Source organism: Dama dama, chromosome 9 (genome assembly GCF_033118175.1).
Source record: "Dama dama isolate Ldn47 chromosome 9, ASM3311817v1, whole genome shotgun sequence".
Lineage (NCBI taxonomy): Eukaryota > Metazoa > Chordata > Mammalia > Artiodactyla > Cervidae > Dama > Dama dama.
In genome coordinates, this window is record NC_083689.1 from 21,782,322 (window position 1) to 21,802,844 (window position 20,523).

Here is a 20,523-nt window from a genome sequence, read left to right on the forward strand (position 1 = left end):
ATGGTTTTTATCTTTCAATTTGTTAATGTGTTTTTATCTTTCAATTTGCTAATGTGTTCAATTTGTTAAAAAACAAAAAGACCACCCTTAATCCCATGGAATAAACACCCGAACAATTAGTATATTAATGTTTTTCTTTAAAAATTTTAAAATTTTTATTGGAGTCTAGTTGCTTTATAACTCTATGAATGTTTTTCTTTCTCCAATGCATACTTTGATGCAAAGTTTTAGCATATCTATAATTTAGCAATCTATACTTCTTACTGGTATCGTAAACTGGTCATTAATCCAGCCACATGGGCCTCTGCACTGTTATTCCAACAGGTCAGGCAAGGTCCTGCCTCAGGACCTTTGCACTGGCCATTCCCACTGCCTGGGATCTGCTTCCTACAACTGTCTCCACAACTATTAATAACTCCTTGGATGCTGAATTGCTAGTTAAATTTCACCTCTTAGAGAAGCTGTCTCACCCCCAAACCGAAGCTTCCAGCATCTGTCTAATCCTCTAAGTACTACTTGCCACAATCTCAGTGGTTTTATTTATTCTTTCCCTGTCTGTCTTCCTGGGGGCCACGATTGGGTCTGTTCTGTCCAAAGCCATTTACCAAGCATGTAGTAGATGCCCAGTGAATTTTTATTGAGAAGGGACATTTAAGAGCAAGGAAACATGTGAAACCCTTGGCCTGTAGTGAGCCCTCAAGATTCATCCCTTGTCTTTCTCCAGGTCTCAGGATGGAGGGATTTTCCTTCTGCCACCATAAGCACTGTCTCTTCCAGAGGCCCAAGGAATCCAGCACCTATTTGTTGAGGTGCATGCAGACTGTGATTAAAGTCATTCAAACATCCGTGGGTTCAGAACCTAGCTAAAGCTCATTCTTTGCTCTCTGACCTTGCTCAAGTCATGTCCCCTCTCTGAGCCTGTTTCCCCATCTGTGAAAGGGGTTAATGACACATCTTACCTCATGGGGTTTCTGTTATATCTGTGTCTCAGCATGGCCTAGTATTCTATAAAATGGGAGAAACTTTGAATTGTGGACATATGTTGAGAACCTGGGACTAGCTTTGACTTCTTGCTATAAAAATGATGACGATTATGATGATTTTAACTCATTATTGACTGGGGGATTCTTGCAGAAACGAATGCCTGCAGCTCGAGTTTTCATTTTGGCTGGCCAAAAATCAATTCTGTGATTTCACTAACACTGTTTTGCAGGTCATTACATTCAGCAGTTTACACTTGACACACTTATAAAGTCTTCTCTAGCATCATGAGTTTCACTTTCCATATCGGAATCAATCACTAAGGTTTTTTGTCTTCTTGTGGGTCTACATTCGTATTGTCTGAATCAGAACTATGTTATGAAGAACTGTCATATTCTGAGACACTTGTATGTACATTGCTCAGATGATCAGAGAAAGTATTCCCATAAAATTCACTGAAAAATTCATCTTTGCATAAAATTTCACCATGTGTCATCTTTGAAGATTTTACGGTAATAAATTAGCACTTATCACATACACAAAGTTGGAACAAAAACCTAACAGAGAAAAACGTGAATGATAATGACAGTTGTAAGTTGTCTAATGAAACTTTGATCAACTTTAAACTCTAACAACTCCACACTTGATGTTAATTGTATCAGTGTCTAAAAATGTACTGATACATCTCCCGTCAATAATGGACAACAAAAGATGTATTAAAATGTCTCCAGTCAATAATGCATTAAAAGTCACAATAAGGGACACTGATGAGGCTGTGTGCCAGGTATCACTCTGAGCATTTATATCTGTGTGTAGGTTAAGTGAAGTGTTAGCCGCTCAGTCATATCTGACTCTTTGCGACCCCATGGGCTGTAGCCCTCCAGGCTTCTCTGCCTATGGAATTCTCCAGGCAAGAATACTGGAGAGGGTAGCTAGTCCCTTCTCCAAGGGATTCTCCCAACCCAGGGATTGAACCTGGGTCTCCTGTATTTCAGGCAGATTCTTTACTGTCTGAGCCACCCGGGGAAGCCCATGTGTAGGTTAAAGATAGCAGCAAATTCTCTGCCACCCCCTCCATTCAGAGCTAGAGTCTGTTTCCCTTTCCCCTCACAGGGCCGGTCCAGTGGCTGGTTTTGACCTGCAGAGTGGGGCACCATGTGGACTTTTGGCCCTGAGCCCTAATAGACGTCAGCCTGTGCCTTTACATAGTGTGTGCTTGCCCCAGCACCACATTGAGAAATTCAACCACCTCACTACCTCCATGCCACAGAGAAACCCAAGCCCCAGGAGACATGTGAGTGAAGCCCCTTTTGGAGATCCAAACCCAGCCTGGGCACCAGCTGAGTTACCCCAGCTGACACTCTGTGGGGCAGAAAAGACACTGCTGAGCCCTGGTCAAAATCTGAGACCCAGAAATAATACACTGTTGGTATTTCAAGTCACTCAGTTCTAGAGTGGTTTGTTACACAGCAGTAGCTAACTGACACAGTATGGGACATAATTTAACCTTCACAGCAACTCTAAGAGGCATCAACTGTTCTTGTCTCCATTTCACAGGTGGGCAAACTGAAGCCCAGAGAAGTTAAGGGAGTTTTCTCAGGTCACACAGCTAGCAAATGGGGGAGCCAGGATGAAGATCTAGGCATACTTGCTCCAAGAGCTCGGCGTTCATCAACTGTCTTCAAGGAGATGATCTCAGCAGACATGAAGCCACTAGGAGTATGAATGCTGGCCAGGGTGGGGTGGGGGCTTCCTCAGACCCTCTTCATTCATTTCAGTCCACAAAATGGATTGACTCCTCCTGTATGCCAAGCACTGGAGACACAGCAGTGAACCCAACAGACTGCCGCTGCTCTCAAGGAGCTGATGTTCACGATAAACACGTGACTGTATATAATATGTCAGTGCACGGAAAACAGTAGCCAGATGGGATCAGGGACTGATGGAGTGGTTTATTTTTATTTGCTGTTTTGAACATGAAAATCAGGGAGGACTTCACAGAGGTGGTAACATTTGAGTAGGGACCCCGAGGAGGTGAAAGAGGAAGTCAAATTGGTCTCTAGGAAAAAGAATTCCATGCAGAGGGAACAGCCAGAGCAAAGGCCAGTGTGTACTGCCAACTCTGAAACTGGGTTGGTGCAAAAAGCTATTATAAAGTAGAAACGCTGGGACTTCCCTGCTAGTCCAGGGGCTAAGACTCTGTGCTCACAGTGTAGGGGGCCCAGGTTCAGTCCCTGGTTGGGGAACTAGATCTGACATGCTGCAGCTATTTGGTGTAGCCAAATAAAGAAATACATGTATATATATTTTAAAGTAAGAAATGCTTCATTGTAAAACTATCAGTCTTTCTGACTCAAAAGGGGAGTGTACATGTTGGGTGTACGTCCTGCCAGACACTTTTCTGCTTTTAAAGCTTACAGGTGTGTACATCAGTTGCTACCTTTTTCAATTTTTAACAAAAACCGCCTTGCTCTGCATACTGTTCTTCAGCTGGCTTCAGCGTATTTATAGTGATCGCATCTTTAATAATCTTTACACCTTAGCCACATAGATCAACAGCATAGTTGAAAATGTGGACCGTGACACCAGCCTGCCCAAGTTCAGATCCTGGCTCTGCCATGCTGCTTGCTGTGTGACCTGGACCCAGCATTTTAACGTCTCTGGGCTTCAGTTTTCTCATCTGTAGAAACAGCAGCCACCTGATAGAACAGATAGAATCATAGAATCACCGAGAGGATTTACAAAGTGTAAAACTCTCAGGATGGACCCTGGCATATCACGGGCATGTAACAGAAATGAACCATCACTGTCTTTCTTGTTCTTTAGAAAAAAACAAACAACAGCTTTATCAAGGTTTAATTGACATACAGGGAACCACCTGCATTTGAGGTGTACAAGTTGGTGCATAGTGACTTATATATGCAGCCATGCAGCCATCCCCACCATTGAAATGGTAATGTTCCCTGTTCCCATCGCCCTTTGTCATGCCTCCTTTTTGCCATCCCAAGCAGCCAACATCTGCTTTTGGTTCCTGTAGACAAGTTTGCATTTACTAGGGTTTACACCACACAGGCTTATTTTCCCAACCAGAGTTTGAACTTGGGCTCTTGGCAGTGGCACACGGATCCCAACCACTGGCCCTCCTAGGAATTCCGTTTCTAGGCTTTTATAGAAATAGGATCTTTTATTTAGCTACAGTTTTAAATTACAGTTAGGTCATTATATTCACTTTCTAATTAATTTTTTAATTAATTTATGGCTGCACTGGGTCTTTATTGCTACACATGGGCTTTCTCTAATTGCAGCAAGCAGGGACTACTCTTCGTTGTGGTGCATGGAATTCTCATTGCGGTGGCTTCTCTTGTTGTGAAACATGGGCTCGACAGCATGCTGGCTCGGTAGTTGCTCCACTCAGGCTTAGCTGCCCTTCTGCGTGTGGAATCTTCCCAGACCAGGGACTGAATCTGTGTCCCCTGCATTGGCAGGTGGACTCTTAACCACTGGACCGCCAGGAACGTCCCTTTCTAGGGTTTTATATAAATAGGATCTTTTAGCATGGATTCCCCTATTCTTTCCTACCAGTGACCTAAATTACCATCAGCTTTGGACTCCACTCAGACACGCATGCATTTCCCCCAAGCACAGAGCCTTCCTCAAGTAACTGAAACATCAGCTCCCGCTTTACCCCCTGAAACCCAGTGTTTACACTGCCCTTTCACATACTTATTTTATCAAGTGTGGTTCTGAGCTCAGACAACCCAGGAGGCAGGGACTTTTACATCACACCCATTTTACAGATGAGGAAACCAAGGCTTAGAGATCTTGGACGTGTTGCCCAAGATCATAGAGCCAGGTCTCCTGCAGAGTCCCTGATCTCAACCCCTGCACTATGCTGCTCCGACCTTGGAAGTGTTGGCTTAAGTCTCTCTGCCCCACAGATCAAGGTCTCCCATGCCACTGTGCTCCTAAACACCACTGTGCACCTGTGGGTCAAGAATAAAAACAGTCTGAAGGCCTCTGCCCCAGGGCAACGAGACCCTGGAGGCTGCGGAGCCCAACCCCGTCAGCAGAGATAGCACTTACATTGTCATGACTGAGCATCACCCCCTTGGGTTGGCCTGTGGTCCCGGAAGTGTAGATGATCACGGCACACTGATTGGCCTTCTGGCTTTTTATGATCTGGTCCAGCTGGGCATCAGGAATGCTACTGCCAAGTTCTAGGAAGTCATCCCACTACAGAAAGAAAAGACCAGCAGAGGATGGCGGCTTAAGGGTGTGAGGGGTCAGGTCTTGCCCCACCAGCTGCCCTGGAAGGATGATTCCCAGCAGGAGGAAAGGCACTTTATACAGAGGCCCTGAGACACTTGCTTCTCCTCCACTTCCTGGGCAGGCTACTCAAGCACCTCGGCCTCAGTTTCCTCATAGGTAAAATGGGGATGATGTCAAGGCCCAACTCTTTGGGTTGTTCTAAGCAGTAAATGGGTCACTATGTGTAAAATGGTTAGAACAGCAGAGTTCAGGATCATTTGTTCTCTGCCTTTCCAGATTCCACTTGGCACCTCAAACTTAGTGACCAGATTGATGGAACTCAAGGCCATCCTGATTGGCTTAAGCTGGAAGGTCCCATCTGCCTGGGCCACAGTGATTGGACTGGTTCTGGACATGTGACCTCAGATGGCCCAATCACAGTGAAGGTCAGAGCTTTGGCTGTAAGTGCTGAGACATGAATGAGTCATCTGAAAATGAGGTAACCTGAGGAGCTGCTGGACTGTCTCAGGACTAGAGGGAAGCAAGGTTAGTGGAGAGCAAAATGGAGCCTACTAAGTCATTTCAGTTGTGTCTGACTCTTTGCAACCAATGGACTATAGCCCATCAGTCTTCTCTGTCCATGGGGATTCTCCAGGCATGAATACTGAAGTGGGTTGCCATTTCCTTCTCCAGGGGATCTTCCTGACCCAGGGATTGGACCCACGTCTCTTATGTCTTCTGCACTGGCAGGCAGGTTCTTTACCACTTCACCACCAAATGGAGCCTTGGGCATGTTATTTGAGCTCCTGGTTCCAGCTGTGCATGGGTTGTAGTTACATGAGCCAACAAATGGTCTTTGAAGTTTAAGCCATTTGGAGTTAGGCTATTATCACTTGCAGCCAAAGATATCCTTAGTAATAAGACATACATCACCTCCCTCTGGCAGATGAAGAAGTGGAGGCTCAGAGGCGGGAAGTTACCTGCCCAGGGTCACACACTAGGTAAACAGAGGAGTTAGCATTTTAACCCAAGAGTCCAGAGCCTGTGCTCTTAATTACCTTAGAATTTGATGCTTCACAAGGAACTGTTGGGCTGTATGAACTGAATTTCACATGAGAGCTGCAAAAATGCTGTCTGTGATCCTCCAGTGAGGCTCTGGAGGAGGACAGTATCCTGTCTGCAAAATAGAGGGCTCTGCATGTCCTCCAGAAATGGCCAGCATTGCCTGCAACCTGACAGGGCAGTGCTGGCCCCATCCAAAAGGAAAGGACCTTTCCCCAGAGCATCCCTAACAGGGCAGTGTGACGATGAGAGGAGCAGTGCACACAGGCCTTGGGAGGGACCCTGTCCTTTCTCTGAGAAATGCCCCACCCCCCCCAAAAGGATGCTCCCCTAATGGCAGGTGCAGGACCTCATCCTCCCATGGCCACAAATGATGGGATCACATAGACACTTGACCCAACCTAGTCCAATGCAGTGCTCTGTTGGAAATCTGGAATTGGTTCCGAGTCCAACTCCAGGCATCACCACCTGCCCAGTTAATGGTCTTCTTCTGTCATCCCTCTGCCCTCAAATTTCACCTTTTAATTTCCCAGGCATTTCCTTTTTCTCTCAGTTCTAATGAATGTATTCCTAAACTGAATCTAAAAATGGGAGGTTCTACTCACCCTGGCAGAGAAGTAGATTCTTAACCTGTCACAAAACTGTTGCCTGTAAATCACTGTCCTCAACTAGAAGCAATGTTGCCCATACCACCCTCCCCCCCGGCCAGAGGACCTAGGCAGAGTCTGAGGATATTTGTGATTGTTTCAACTAGGATGTAGTAGGTGGAGGGAAGCCAGGGTTGCTGCTTAACACCTTAAAATGCACAGGACAGCCCACATGATGAAAAATTATCCACCCTGAACTCTGCTCAGTGTTATGTGACAGCTGGATGGGAGGGGAGTTCGGGGGAGAAAGGATACATGTTTATGTATGGCTGAGTCCCTTCACTGTCCACCTGAAACTATCATGATATTATTAATTGGCTATATCCTAAGACAAAATTAAAAGTTCAAAAGAAAAAAATCATCCACCTTGAATATCCAATGAGGCTGAGAAACCCTGCCGTAAATAGTGTTTCTAACAAAAGGGTTTAACTTATCCAGACTTAAGATCTTGTTGCCGTGATGGTCACTTTTAACCTCTGAAATGTCTGTGATTCTGATCAGTTGTCTTACTTAGTTGGTTATCATCCTGGTCTTAATATTCTAAGGTTTTCTGAAAGGTGCACAAGCTGGCGAGTGTTTCAGCCAGAAAGAATCACTGTCATCTTTCCTCCCACTTGAGTGGAGGGAAAACCAAATAAATTCCGTGACATGTTAGGACTTCTGATTTGGATCATGGGTTTGATGGCCTGATCTCAGGAACATTAACAACAGGAGCCTGGGCTGGTCCCTCACAGACCTCCTGCCCTGACGTCTATGAGTTAACTTGTTGTATCCTTAGAAACAAGACCCAAACCCTCTCCTTTGGCTTAAGTGGGTCTCTGTTGCTTGCACTCAAGCATTTTCTGACTCTAGAAGGCCCTGAGGCAGAGTGAATTTGCAAAAAAAAAAAAAAAAAGGCTGTGACATGTATGATGTCACACAGTTTTCAGGGGCCCTGTCCCTCGCTTAGTAAGAGGTGGAGTCTGGTCTACAGCTTGGCCTCAATGTGCTCCTTCCAAGAATAGGGTCATTCAAGGCAGGACAGCTTCTGCCTGAATATTTCTCTCCTCAAAACATTCTCTCTGGAGACATTCCCAGTGGTCCAGTGGTTAAAGACTCTGAGCTTCCTTCTACTGCAGGGGGCGCAGTTTCCATCCCTGGTCAGGGAATGAAGATCCCCACATGCTGCCCAGCATGGCAAAAACAACAACAAAACAAACAAAAAACCATTCTCTGTGGAGATCTGAGCTACCAAACAAGCCCACAGGTCCTGAAGACATTGCAGAAGCAGAAAAAGAGAAAGAAAGGTGCTGGAGGAGCCCCAGATGCAGAGTCAGGACCAGGCTGCGGACCAGGGGCTTCTCTTTGAGTGCAAATTTTTTTAGGGAATTCCCCCCGCCAAGAAAAGCTTGTAATCAAGATAAATAATATTTCAATGCAATATTTTAAAAGTCAATATCAAAACAAAGCAAATCTGTGATGGATGAAACATCAAAATTTGAAAAAAAGGCAGGCTCCAACAGGGTTGTTGGTCCAAGCCATAGCAGAAATGGGCGCCCCTTGTATGTGTATTTTCGTACATTAAAAATAGCTAACAGTTTTAATAAAGATACTGATGACTTTGCATCTGTGAGAGCCAGGAAAGTAAATTTATAATAAATTCTGACTTGAACATAAATTAAATACTTAAACTTAATGTTGTGAGTTCCAACACATCTTATTTTCAGTGCTGCAGCATTTTTTCAGTTACGCTGTGTGCGCTGCATGCGCTCAGTCTGTCCCACTCTGCGATTCAATGAACTTTAGCTCACCAGTATCCTCTGTCCATGGGATTTTTCCAGGCAAGAACACTGCAGTGGGTTGCCGTTTCCTACACTAGGGGATCTTCCCCGCCCAGGGATCAAACCCACATTTCCTGCATTAGCAGGCAGATTCTTTACCACTGTGCCACCAAGGAAATCCTCAGTTACGCTAATGCTCTGAAAAAATAAAACACAAAAACACCTAGTAATAAAATGATTGATACTGTCTTCTGCCACCAATTCTGGGGGTGATTTGTTACACAGAAATAAATGACCAGAACAGACACCTTCCGGGAAATCAGACCCTTCATGGCACAAAAAAATTCTCTCAAAAGCCTCACCCCCTTCCCTTGTGAGGTCTCGCCTTCTCCCTTGCCCACCACCCAGTGGGTGGGTGAGTCCCCACCCACTTCTGTGGGCTTCCCTCCTAACTCAGTTGGTAAAGAATCCGCCTGCAATGAAGGAGACACAGGTTCGATTCCTGGGTTGGGAAGATTCCTTGGAGAAAGAAATGGCAACCCATTCCAGTATTCTTGCCTGGAAAATCCCGTGGACAGAGGAGCCTGGCGGGCTACAGTCCATGGGGTGCAAAGAAAGAGTCGGACATGACTTAGCGACTAAACTACCACTACTGCTACCCACTTGTGTTGCTCACGACCCAGTTCCCTTGAGTCCTCGCTCATTTCCTTTGTATAGCTCTGCCCTCCCTCTCTCGGTCACCACACAGTTCCATTGCAAGTCCCCGCCCACTTCCCTGTATGGCCCCGCCTCCCCCTTCCTTTGCCAGTGCCCTCCTTCCCTTTAAGGCCCTGTCCTCTCCTTTGTTGACACTTACAGAGTACAGGTTTTTACATTTGCTGTCGTCCACGGGTGGCTTGTACTGAACGATCGCTTTTAGGGTCTCCATCTTGTTGCTCGGAATCTGAAAGAAAGTTGTTCAGTCGCTCAGTCGTGTCCGACTCTTTGCGACCTCATGGACTGTAGCTTGCCAGGCTTCCCAGTCCTTCACTGTCTCCCTAAGTTTGTTCAAACTCATGTCCATTGAGTCGATGATGCCATCCAACTGTCTCATCCTCTGTCGTCCCCTTCTCCTCTTGCCCTCAATCTTTCCCAGCATCAGGGCCTTTCCAGTGAATCTGCTCTTTGCATCAGGTGGCCAAAGGATTGGAGCTTCAGCTTCAGCATCAGTCCTTTCAATGAATATTCAGGGTTGATTTCCTTTAGGATTAACTGGTTTGATCTCCTTGCAGTCCAAGGGACTCCCAAGAGTCTTCTCAGGCACCACAAATTCGAAAGCATCAATTCTTTGGCACTCAGCCTTCTTTATGATCCAACTCCCAACATCCATACATGACTACTGGAAAAATCATATCTTTGACTATACAGACCTTTGCCAGCAGTGATGTCTCTGCTTTTTTAATAAGCTGTCTAGGTTTGTCATAGCTTTTCTTCCAAGGAGCAAGCATCTTTTAATTTCATAGCTGCCGTCACCATCCCCAGTGATTTTGGAGCCCAAGAAAATAAAGTCTGTCACTCTTTCCATTCTTTCCACATCTATTTGCCATGAAATGATGGGACCAGATGTCATGATCTTTGTTTTTTGAATGTTGAGTTTTAAGCCAGCTTTTTCACTCTCCTCTTTCACTTTCATTAAGAGGCTTTTTAGTTCCTATTCATTTTCTGTCATTAGGGTGGTGTCATTTGCATTGTCTGAGGCTATTGATATTTTTCCCCAGCAATCTTGATTCTAGCTTGAGCTTCATCCAGCCTGGCATTTCACATGATGTACTTGGCATATAAGTTAAATAAGCAAAGTGATAATATACAGCCTTGATGTACTCCATTCCCAATTTTGAACCAGTCCATTGTTCCATGTCCAGTTCTAACTGTTGCTTCTTGACCTGCGTACAGGTTTCTCAGGAGGCAGGTAAAGTGGTCTGGTATTCACATCTCTTTAAGAATTTCCCACAGTTTGTTGTGATCCACACAGTCAAATTTATGCATGGACCTCAGGATAACCTGGCCCAGAAGCATGTCCTAAGCTCTCTCCCACAGGGACCCCTACCTCTTTCCCCCCACTGCCCACACAGTAAAATTTGGCTCTGTGTCTTGACTGACACTAAGCAACCTGCTCTTAGGACTGCTGAGTTCTTTGTGGTTGGTATCAGTAGATTCCAACCATTGAAGAGGGCTGAGGGCAACAGCCTCCTGAGTTCTGCTGTACCGAGTTGTGGCTCTTAGTTGGTGAGTCAAGGACAACCCTCTTGGCTCCTCCTCTCTTGGCACCTTGAGCTACACAGCCAAGATCCAGCCAAACTTCTAGTTGGCATCAGGCCACAGAAATTCTCCATGAAGGTGGCCAGAACCTGGGCAGGTTCAGAAGGCTCTACCTAAACCTAGAACTGTAAGGTTCAGGGGATTCTTGTCCCTTGCAAGAATCTTGTCATTCATGTAAGGGGAGGACATTTGGGTCTGTGGCACATTCCTAGCCAGTGCAATGAAGATGTCACTTCCAGCATCAAGAATGCTGATTATAGGCAAGTCTCTGCCATGGCCTGGAGAGAGAAGATGACAGCAGTGCTTTTAACTTCTGGACAAGAGTTTTCCAGAAAGAGAAGGAACAGGTGTCCAAAAAACCTGGAGCAGGCAGTGGCTGGCATGTTTGAGGGATGTAAAAAGTCCAGGATGGCTGGAGTGAGGGTGGAAGGGAGGAGTCCAGGGGAGGAGGCAGCAAAGGGTGTGAGGGCCAGGAGGCCTTGCCCTGGGGAAGTGATGGCGAGGAGTCTGCCGTTTATTCTGAAGGAAGAAGGAAGCCCTGGAGAGTTACAGTCTGTGAACATCACCAAGAAAGAAAGATTTCCAAGTGGACCTGAACATGCAGTCTGGGAGGAGCCTGGCTCTGAGTCTTTCACTCAGAGTAACCAGAACAACAGATCTTCTGCAAACTGCATCTTTGGTCAAACTAAGTCTCTGTGTGCATGCTCAGTCATATCTGAATCTTCGCCACCCAATGGACTGTAGCCCGCCAGGCTCCTCTGTCCATGGGATTCTCTAGGCAAGAATCCCGGAGTGGGTTGCCATTTCCTTCTCCAGGGGTCTTCCTGACCCGGGGACTGAACTCATGTCTCCTGCATTTGGGACATGGGCAGACAGATTCATTACCACTGAGCCACCTGGGAAATGAAACTAGGAGATGGAAATAATTCAGATATTGCTTTATGCCTGTGAGGTTGAAGATACCAGACCAAGGACTGGAAGTCATAGCAGCAGGGTGGCTGCAGGGGAAGGATGGAACACAAAGCATTTTCTAACAGTGGGAAAACCCAAATCGGAAGCCTATATTCACAGTAAGGAGGGAAAGGGCCCTACCCTCACTCATCACCAGTCACCTTGCCATGAACAGGACAGACAGGACATGAATTGAGTACCAGGGACCAAAGAAGCGTGGCTTCAGAAAACAATTTCAGAAAGTAGAAGTCTGGGGAGTTTCCTGGCAGTCCAGTGGTTAAGACTCCATGCTTCCACTGCAGGGGCCACAGGTTCAATGCCTGGTCCGGGAACTAAGATCCCACATGCCACGCGGTGCAGCCAAAAAACAAAACAAAACAACAACAACAGAAAGACAACCGGAAAGGAGAAGTCTGTGCTCCCTGAACCAGCTCAGGTTAGGTATTGCGTTGAAGGAGGCCTTATGGCACAAAGTGTCCACTTTCATTAAGTCAGGCTGGATTTCATTGAGTCTGGTGAATCTACCCTAATTTCAGTGAAGTTAGTATGTGGACAAACACCCTTGATGTTCAGAGGATACTGTCTTTGGCACTGATGGCAAGACTTGAATCTCAACTTCAGAAATATGAAATGTATAACACAGGAGAAATGGAATAGGGTATTAAAGAAACAGAGGACTTCCTTGGTGGTCCAGTTGTTAAGACTCCATACTTCCAATGCATACTAAGATCCCACGTGCTGCATGGTACGGCAAAAAAAAAAAAAAGTACGGGAGGAAAGGAGGGAAGAAAGAAATAGTCACAGTAGCTCTTGGGCTGAGCAATGACTCTGGCCATGGAGGTTCACTCTTCCCAAGGACTTCCCTCCTTTCAGAATACTTCTCTGAAAAGCTAGTTCAGACAACTGCAATCATGCAAACACAAATCATGGGAAACGTTTCTCCAGCATCCATACAAAGATAATGCAAGGAGAAGCAAGAGGAGTAAGAGAGGAGTCAGATTTCACTGAGTACAAAAAGTCATGGTAGGATTTCCCTGGTCTCCAGTGGATAAGAATCTGCCTGCCACTGCAGGGGACGTGGGCTCAATCCCTGGTTGAGGACAATTCCACACGCTGCAGAGCAACTAAGCCTTCACAGCCACTGAAGCCTGCACGCCCTAAAGCCCGTGCTCCACGACAGGAGAAGCCCCCACAATCAGAAGCCCGCAACAAGGAGTAGCCCTCATTCACCACGACTAGAGAAGGCCCACGAGCAGCAACGAAGACCCAACACAACCCAAAAGAAAAATTTTAAAAAGTCACAGCAAAGCAGAGGAAGATTGCCCCCCAAACTTCTAATATAAAATGTAAGATGTAACAAGCTCAACACAGCTTGAAAGGAAGGACCCAAAGCAAACATAGTCACCCTGGGGGGAGAGCCAGACATCCACCAGAAAGTCGTGAAGCAGTGACACAGCCAGATGTAGGGAGGAGACAGCAGAGAAGCACAAAAGCATTTCAGAAAAGAGGGTGAGTGTAAGAGATGACAATTGAAAGCATGACAAGGCTCAAGATAACATTTCTAAGAGAAAACTGATAAACAGTGGGCTGTATATGAAATAACACACAAATGCATTTTTAAAAATGGAGGCCCAGGGGACTTCCCTGATGATTCAGGGGTTAAGACTTCACCTTCCAATGCAGGGGGTGCAGGTTTGATCCCTGGTCAGGGAGCTAAGATTCCACATACCTCCCTCAGCCAAAAAGAATGAAAACATAAAACAGAAGCAGTATTGTAACAAATTCAATAAAGACTTTAAAAATGGTCCACATCAAAAAAATGGAGGCCAAGTAGGAAAATATGCTTTGGAAGTTAAACTCCTCCACTTAGCACACATCCATTCTTCCTTGGTGATGGGCGGGCAACAGTGGTGGTGGGCGGGGGATGGGGTGGGGCGGCAGTTGTTACCGAAAGGATTTTCTGCAACTGTGCGCCATTTTCCACCAGCAGGATGTTCACTTTGGCGTGAGTAATGACATATTCACAGGCATCCGCGGAGTTGGTGGCATAAATACCAACACAGAAGCCCCTGGGAAAAGAAAACACACGCATGTGTGTGCCCACATACCTGAGTCAAGAACTTCCTGGAAGGGGAGGAAAGGGTCTGGGGGTAGGGTCTGCCGGCAGGTTCTGAGTCTGAAGTCCTTCACCAACTTCCCTCCCTCCACCACTGGACAATGACGAAAAGGACAGGAATGACAGCGATGATGGACTCGTGATGTTGCTATGACATGGAGCCCTCACAGTACCCATTTTACAGATGAGGAAGCTGAGGCTCAAGGGTGGGAAGTCGCTTGTTCAGGGTCTCATAGTAAATAAGAGGTGGGGTTTGGAACCCCCACCACTCCCCCAGCCACCTATTCCCTTCACTCACAACCTTTTCTTCTTGCTTTCAACCATTATGTGGTGGGTTTGTATCTCCCTGCTGCCAGATGACCTCAAGGAGCTTTCCAAGCACTTATTGGCTGCTTCCCTTAGTGGTGTTTCCCTTCAAGTTTCCTGCTCCTTTAAAATCTTTCTGTGTTTTTATTTCTGAGCTGTACAAGTCCTTTGGTGTATTTCAGATGACTGGGGTGTGTGTGTCTATATCACTGGCTTGCCTAGGGCTGTCTGCTCATATCTCAGTGGAAACCTGTGCGGGCACCAGGCCCCCAGAGCAGCATCCCCCCACCCCACCCCAACATTCACAGGGTCCAGGGCCCAGGATCTTACCCTGCGAAGGTGGCACCAAGAGCTGCAAGAATCCACTCGATGGAGTTAAATCCAAGGATGCCAACTGAGTGGAAAGGCTCCAAGCCCAGCTGGGAAGGCAAAAACAGATGGACAAGCAGAAAACAGAGACACAGAGGAGGTTTGCTTCCAGGTGGGACCTGCTCACTGGGAGAAGGTGGACTCCAGAGCCCACGGAAGTCATGTTGGGGAAAAGCCCATGTTGAGATGGAAATCTAGAGTGATTTTTTTTGTGTGACCCTTGGGAGGCTGGTTTGCCTTGCTCTACTTAGTACCCCCTTTTTTTATTCTAATTTTTATGGATTTTAGTTTTTAATCACTCTAACCAAATTTAAGTGCACAGCTCAGTGGTATTAAGCTCCTTTACCCTAAAACCCCCCCCACCCCAAAACCCAGGGGAATTCCCTAGTGGTTCAGTGGTTAGGACTTCATGCTTTCAGTGCTGAGGGCCCAAGTTCATCCCTGCTGTGGGAACTAAGATCTCGCAAGCCTCACAGTGTGACCAAAAAAAGGACATTCACACTGTTAGGCAACTGTCCCCACCATCCATCTCTAGAACTTTCTCATCTTCCCAAACTGAAACTCTATCCCCATGAAACACTGACTCCCCAGCCCCTGGCCCCCACCATCTATTATCCTTCCTGTCTTTGTGGATCTGACTCCTCCAGGGACCTTCCATAGAGGAAGGAACTGAGGCTTCCTGCCAAGACCTAGCCATGCTTAGAAGTGGACCCTCCCACCTCAGTCAAGCCTTCCAATGATGTAGCCCGGGCAGATAGCTTGACTACAATCTCATGCAAGATCTTGAACCAGATACATCCAACTAAATCACTCTGTAGAGAAGGGACAAAGATATGAAAGAAAATTGTCACCGGTTAACCTTCTTTCTTGGGGTGCCTTGTGCATTTTGTCCCATATGTATTTACACACAGAAGGAATGATTTAATACATGATGAACAAATAAAGGAGTGAGTGAACCACACATTTACCTTGAGCATGGCTCTCGCAGTCTTCCGACAAGCCTCATAGTACTGGTTGTAGTTCAGAACGTCCCATTTTCCATCCTTCTTTGATGCTAGGGCAGGATAAGTCCCAAATCGGTTGACTGACTCCCGAAAAAACTCAGGGATGGTCATGGGGCTCTCATGGCCTGGCCCATGTCTTGATAGCCTCATAAGGACTTCTCCATCTCGGTGAATGGTCCACAGCCTAGGATTAACTGCAGATAACCACCAGACTTGGATGGCACACGTTTTATATTCACTTCATACTCGGGAGGCGGGAGGGGGCTCTTTTTTTGATACTGAATGAATCCCACGCTTCGAGTGAAGTCACATGGTCAGTGGTGGCCTGCTCTAGCTTCCCTGTTCCTATTTATTTCTTCCTTACCCTCCCCCAACAGTCTATCATGAAAATTTTCAAGCATACAAAAGTTGGATTTGTATAGCAAGTGCCCTCTTACTCACCACCAAATCCTACAGCTGTTAGCACATCCAGCCATCCCTCTATTTATCCATCCATCACACCATCTTCCTTTTTGACACATTTCAAAGAAAGCTGTGTCCATTTCACTCTTCAACATTTGAATCATTTTTTTAAAATTTTATTGAAGTATAGTTGACTTACAATGTTGTGATAATTTATGCTCTGTGGCAAAAGTGACTCAGTTATGCACACAGATGTTCTTTTCCACTGGGGCTTGTCGAGGAAAATTGGATAGAGTTCCCTGTGCTACACAGTAGGACCTTGTTTATCCATCCTCTGTATAATAGTTTGCCTCTGCTAATCCCCAACTCCCAGTCCATCCCTCCCCCACCCCCTTGGCAACCACAAGTCTATTCTCTATGTCTGTGAGTCTGTTTGCTTCATAGATAAGTTCATTTGTGTCTTATTTGAGATGCCACATATAAGTGATATCATATGGTATTTGTCATTCTCTTTCTGACTTAGTATGATAATATCTATGGCCATTCATAGGTGGTAAATGGCATTATTTTATTCCTTTTAGAAACATTTGAATTATTTGATGTGAATCAGCCTTTAGCATTTGAATCATTAACTAGAAATATATGTATACACACCTATCTGCATTACATATATTATTACATCTGTATCATAAGTGTAATTACATTTATACTATATATACATATATATAACTACATCTGTACTATATATATAATTATATTCTTATATAGTAAGTATATATATGTACTATATATATATATAATTATATTCTTATTATATGTATTATTGGACTTCCTGGTGGCTCAGGGGTAAAGAACCTGCCTGCCAATGCAGAAGACTCAGGTTTGAACCATGGGTTACAAGGATCCCCTGGAGAAGGAAATGGCAACCCACTCCAGTATTCTTGCCTGGGAAATCCCATGGATGGAGGAGCCTTGCGGCGGGGCACAAAAGGTTCAGACACAACTTATTGACAACAATATATATTATTATATATATATTATTGCATCTGCCACACACATACACACACACACACACACACACATGTCTGCACTATATGTAATATGTAATGTATTATGTGTATATGTATAATATTAAATATATATGTGTGTGTATATGCTTTACCCACACAGGCACACCATCCTAACATGCTTAGTCACTTAGTCATGTCCAGCTCTTTGTGATCCCATGGACCATGGCCCGTCAGGCTCCTCTGTCCGTCGAATTCTCCAGGCATGAATACCAGAGTGGGTTGCCACACCCTCCTCCAGGGGATCCTCCTGACTCAGGGATCAAACCTGAGTCTCTTGCGTCTCCTGCCACCAGAGAAGACATAGGGAGCTTCTATTATTAATGCCCCCCTCTCCCCGGTACAAGGGTTACAACAGAGACTTCAAAAGAGCAGGTGACTCGCTCACAGAGCTCTGCTCTGAACGACAGGCCCCAGCTGTCACTCCTTTATGTCAGCCCCCTCTGCTACCCATCACATGTAGAGACTTGGCCCCCCAGGTTCGGGCACCTCAGGCAAGGCCAGCAGCTGGGGCACAGAGTGGCTGTGCCCAACTCTCCAGCCCGGCCTCCTTTATAAACAGTGGTGATTCAGCCCACCTTTCTCTCTCTTGCACAACGTACCTTGTTCTTGGCTCATGTCTACTTTGAGGTCCTCAGCCTTCTCTTCTTGACTCATCTGGGTTTCAGGCCTTACAGAGACCATTCTTCACCGTGCTGCAAGGCACAGAGCAAGAAACTTAGCATGTGCTACTAAGTTGCTCCTGTCGTGTCCAACTCTGTGGACCCTATAGACTGTAGCCTGCCAGGCTGCTCTGTCCATGGGATTCTCCAGGCAGGAATACTGGAGTGGGCTGCCATGCCCTCCTCCAGGGGATCTTCCATACCCAGCGATCACACCTGTGTCTCTTACATCTGCTGTATTGACAGGAGGGTTCTTTACCACTAGCGCCACCCTGGAAGCCCCGGGAACTTAGCAGGCCTGGTAAAGGAGCTGCAGGTCTGAAGCCAGCTCCAGTGTTGACTTAGTCATGTCGCCTAGAACCCTGGGATTGATTAGTCATGCCTGTCCTGGGCCTAGGAGGAGAGGAGCCAGGCCTGCATGCCAGATCATCCAGCAATTGTAAATCCAGAGCATGTGCAGTCTTCGAGTTTCCAGAAGAGTCTCTTGAACAATGAGAATGTAGAAGCTAGATCTATATGTGATCCTATGGGTGAGAGAGCATTTTGGAGTTTCCTGAAGAGAAGCAACTCTCCCAAGAGAGTCCTGTTCTGGTTCGTTTCCTTAAAGATAGTACAACAGAAAAACTCAAAGGCCTTAAAGGATAAAACAGAGTAAATTTTGGCACATAAAAAGTTTTAAGTTTTTCAAACAGCAAAGAATATCATGAACAGAATCAAAAGATCAACAACAAACTGAAAAAAAAAAAAAGGGCAACACATGTAATCAACCAAAGCCTGATTTCCTTAATATGTAAAGAATACCAATGAATCAATAAGAAAAAGACCAATAGCCCAATGAGAAAATGGGACAAAATCTTGAATAGACAGTTCTCTGAAAACAGTTTTAACTGACTTTTAAAAACAGGAAAAACAGGGAATTCTCTGGTGGTCTTGTGGCTAAGACTCTACACCCCCAGTGCAGGGGGCCCGGGTTTGATCTCTGGTCAGGGAACTAGACTGCACATATTGCAACTAAGAGTCTGCATGCTGCAACTAAGATCTGATACAACCAAATTAACTTAAAAAAAAACAGAAAAACACGCTCCATCTCAGTCCAAAGAGAAATACAGTAGAAAACACGATGCAGTTTTCACCTAGATAAAGTAAGACCCAAAAGACTGAAAAAGAACTCATGTTAGTGAGGGAGACTTTGGGATAACAAAGGCTCTCCTATACCGGGGTAAAAATCGATGCAACGCCTTTAGAGGATGTTTTGTCAGTAATCAGACTGAAGTTCACACAATCATAAATCCATTGGTAGAGGCCAGTGCAGATTCCAGGCCACCCAGGGTCCTTGCATGCTCAGGAACTGGACACCACTGTTTGAATCCTTTTGTGTGTGATGTGGGGCGAGCACCACTCCTTAGCCATCCTTGACTTTCAATATGTTAATCCTTAAATCAAATAATATGCTTCTAAACATCTACATAACAAGAATTAATAGTTATTCTCCAGACATCCCTGGTGGCCCAGTGGCTAAGACTCTGCACTCCCAATGCAGGGGGCCTGAGTTTCATCCCCAGTCAGGGAACTAGATTCCACACACCACAACTAAAGAGTTCACATGCCACAACTAAAAATCCTGCATGCGGCAACTAAGACCTAGTACAGCCAAATAAATGATACATATTTGTAAAAATCAATTATTCTCATGGACTAAATTGTCTTCCCCGAAATTGTATGTTGAGGCCCTAACCCCTGAGTGATTGCATTTAGAGATGGAGCCTTGAGGAAAGTTGAGTGCCTGCTCATCACAGAGTCATGTCTGACTCTTGTGACCCCATGGACAGTAGCCTACCAGGCCCCTCTGTCCATGGGTATTCTCCAGGCAAGAATACTGGAGTGGGTTGCCATGCCCTCCTCCAAAGGATCTCCCTGACCCAGGGATCAATCCCACATCTCCTGCATTGGCAGGCAGATTCTTTACCACTGAGCCACCAGGGAAGCCCCTTGAGAAACACAACCAAGGTTAAATGAGGTCACAGGAGTAGGGCCCTAGTCCAATAGGATTGCTGTCCTCCTAAGAAGAGAAAAACAGCTCTCTTCCTCCACCATGTGAGGACACAGTGAGGAGGAGGCCATATGCAAGAGAGGCCTTAACAGACACCAGCACTGCTGAGACCTCAATCTTGAACTTCCAGCCCAGCCACAACAAGGAAAAGAAGTTCCTATTAAGCCACCCAATTCTACAGTGTTTTTGTTAACTGCAGACAGTTACATAAATATCTTGAAAACTGTTTCTTAAATGAGCTCATGAATTCCATTTTCTTCATAGAGTGGAATGTTATTTGGCCAAGAAAAGGATAGAAGCACTGACACTCGCTACAATGTGGATGGACCTGGAGGACACGATGCTCAGTGAGAGAAGCCACACACAGAAGGACATGCAATGTGTGAGTCCATTTATATAAACGTTCATAGAGACAGAGTGGGTTTGTGGTTGCCAAGGGGCTGGGGAGGGAATGAGGAGTGACTTTTTATGGGCACAGAGTTTCCTTGTGGGGTGATGGAAATGTTTTGGAACTAAACAGAAACAAAGGTTGCTCAAGGTTGTGAATGTACTAGATGCCACCCAGCCGCTTATCTTAAAATGGTTAATTTCACGTTATGC

At 45.7% G+C, this 20,523-nt stretch overlaps 1 protein-coding gene across 1 annotated transcript in view; it reads right to left on the bottom strand.

Annotated features, from left to right (window-relative positions):
- ACSBG2 (acyl-CoA synthetase bubblegum family member 2) overlaps positions 1–17,844 on the bottom strand; it is a 33,163-nt gene extending 15,319 nt beyond the window's left edge. Inside the window, exons 1-6 of the mRNA XM_061152165.1 lie at positions 17,814–17,844; positions 15,707–15,936; positions 14,700–14,788; positions 13,896–14,016; positions 9,555–9,641; positions 5,065–5,214 (exon numbers count right to left, since the gene is read on the bottom strand). Of these exons, the coding sequence (XP_061008148.1) occupies positions 5,065–5,214; positions 9,555–9,641; positions 13,896–14,016; positions 14,700–14,788; positions 15,707–15,936; positions 17,814–17,829 (693 nt within the window). The 5' untranslated portion in view covers positions 17,830–17,844. The remainder of the gene's footprint in view (positions 1–5,064; positions 5,215–9,554; positions 9,642–13,895; positions 14,017–14,699; positions 14,789–15,706; positions 15,937–17,813) is intronic.
- Between the last annotated feature and the right edge of the window lie 2,679 nt (positions 17,845–20,523).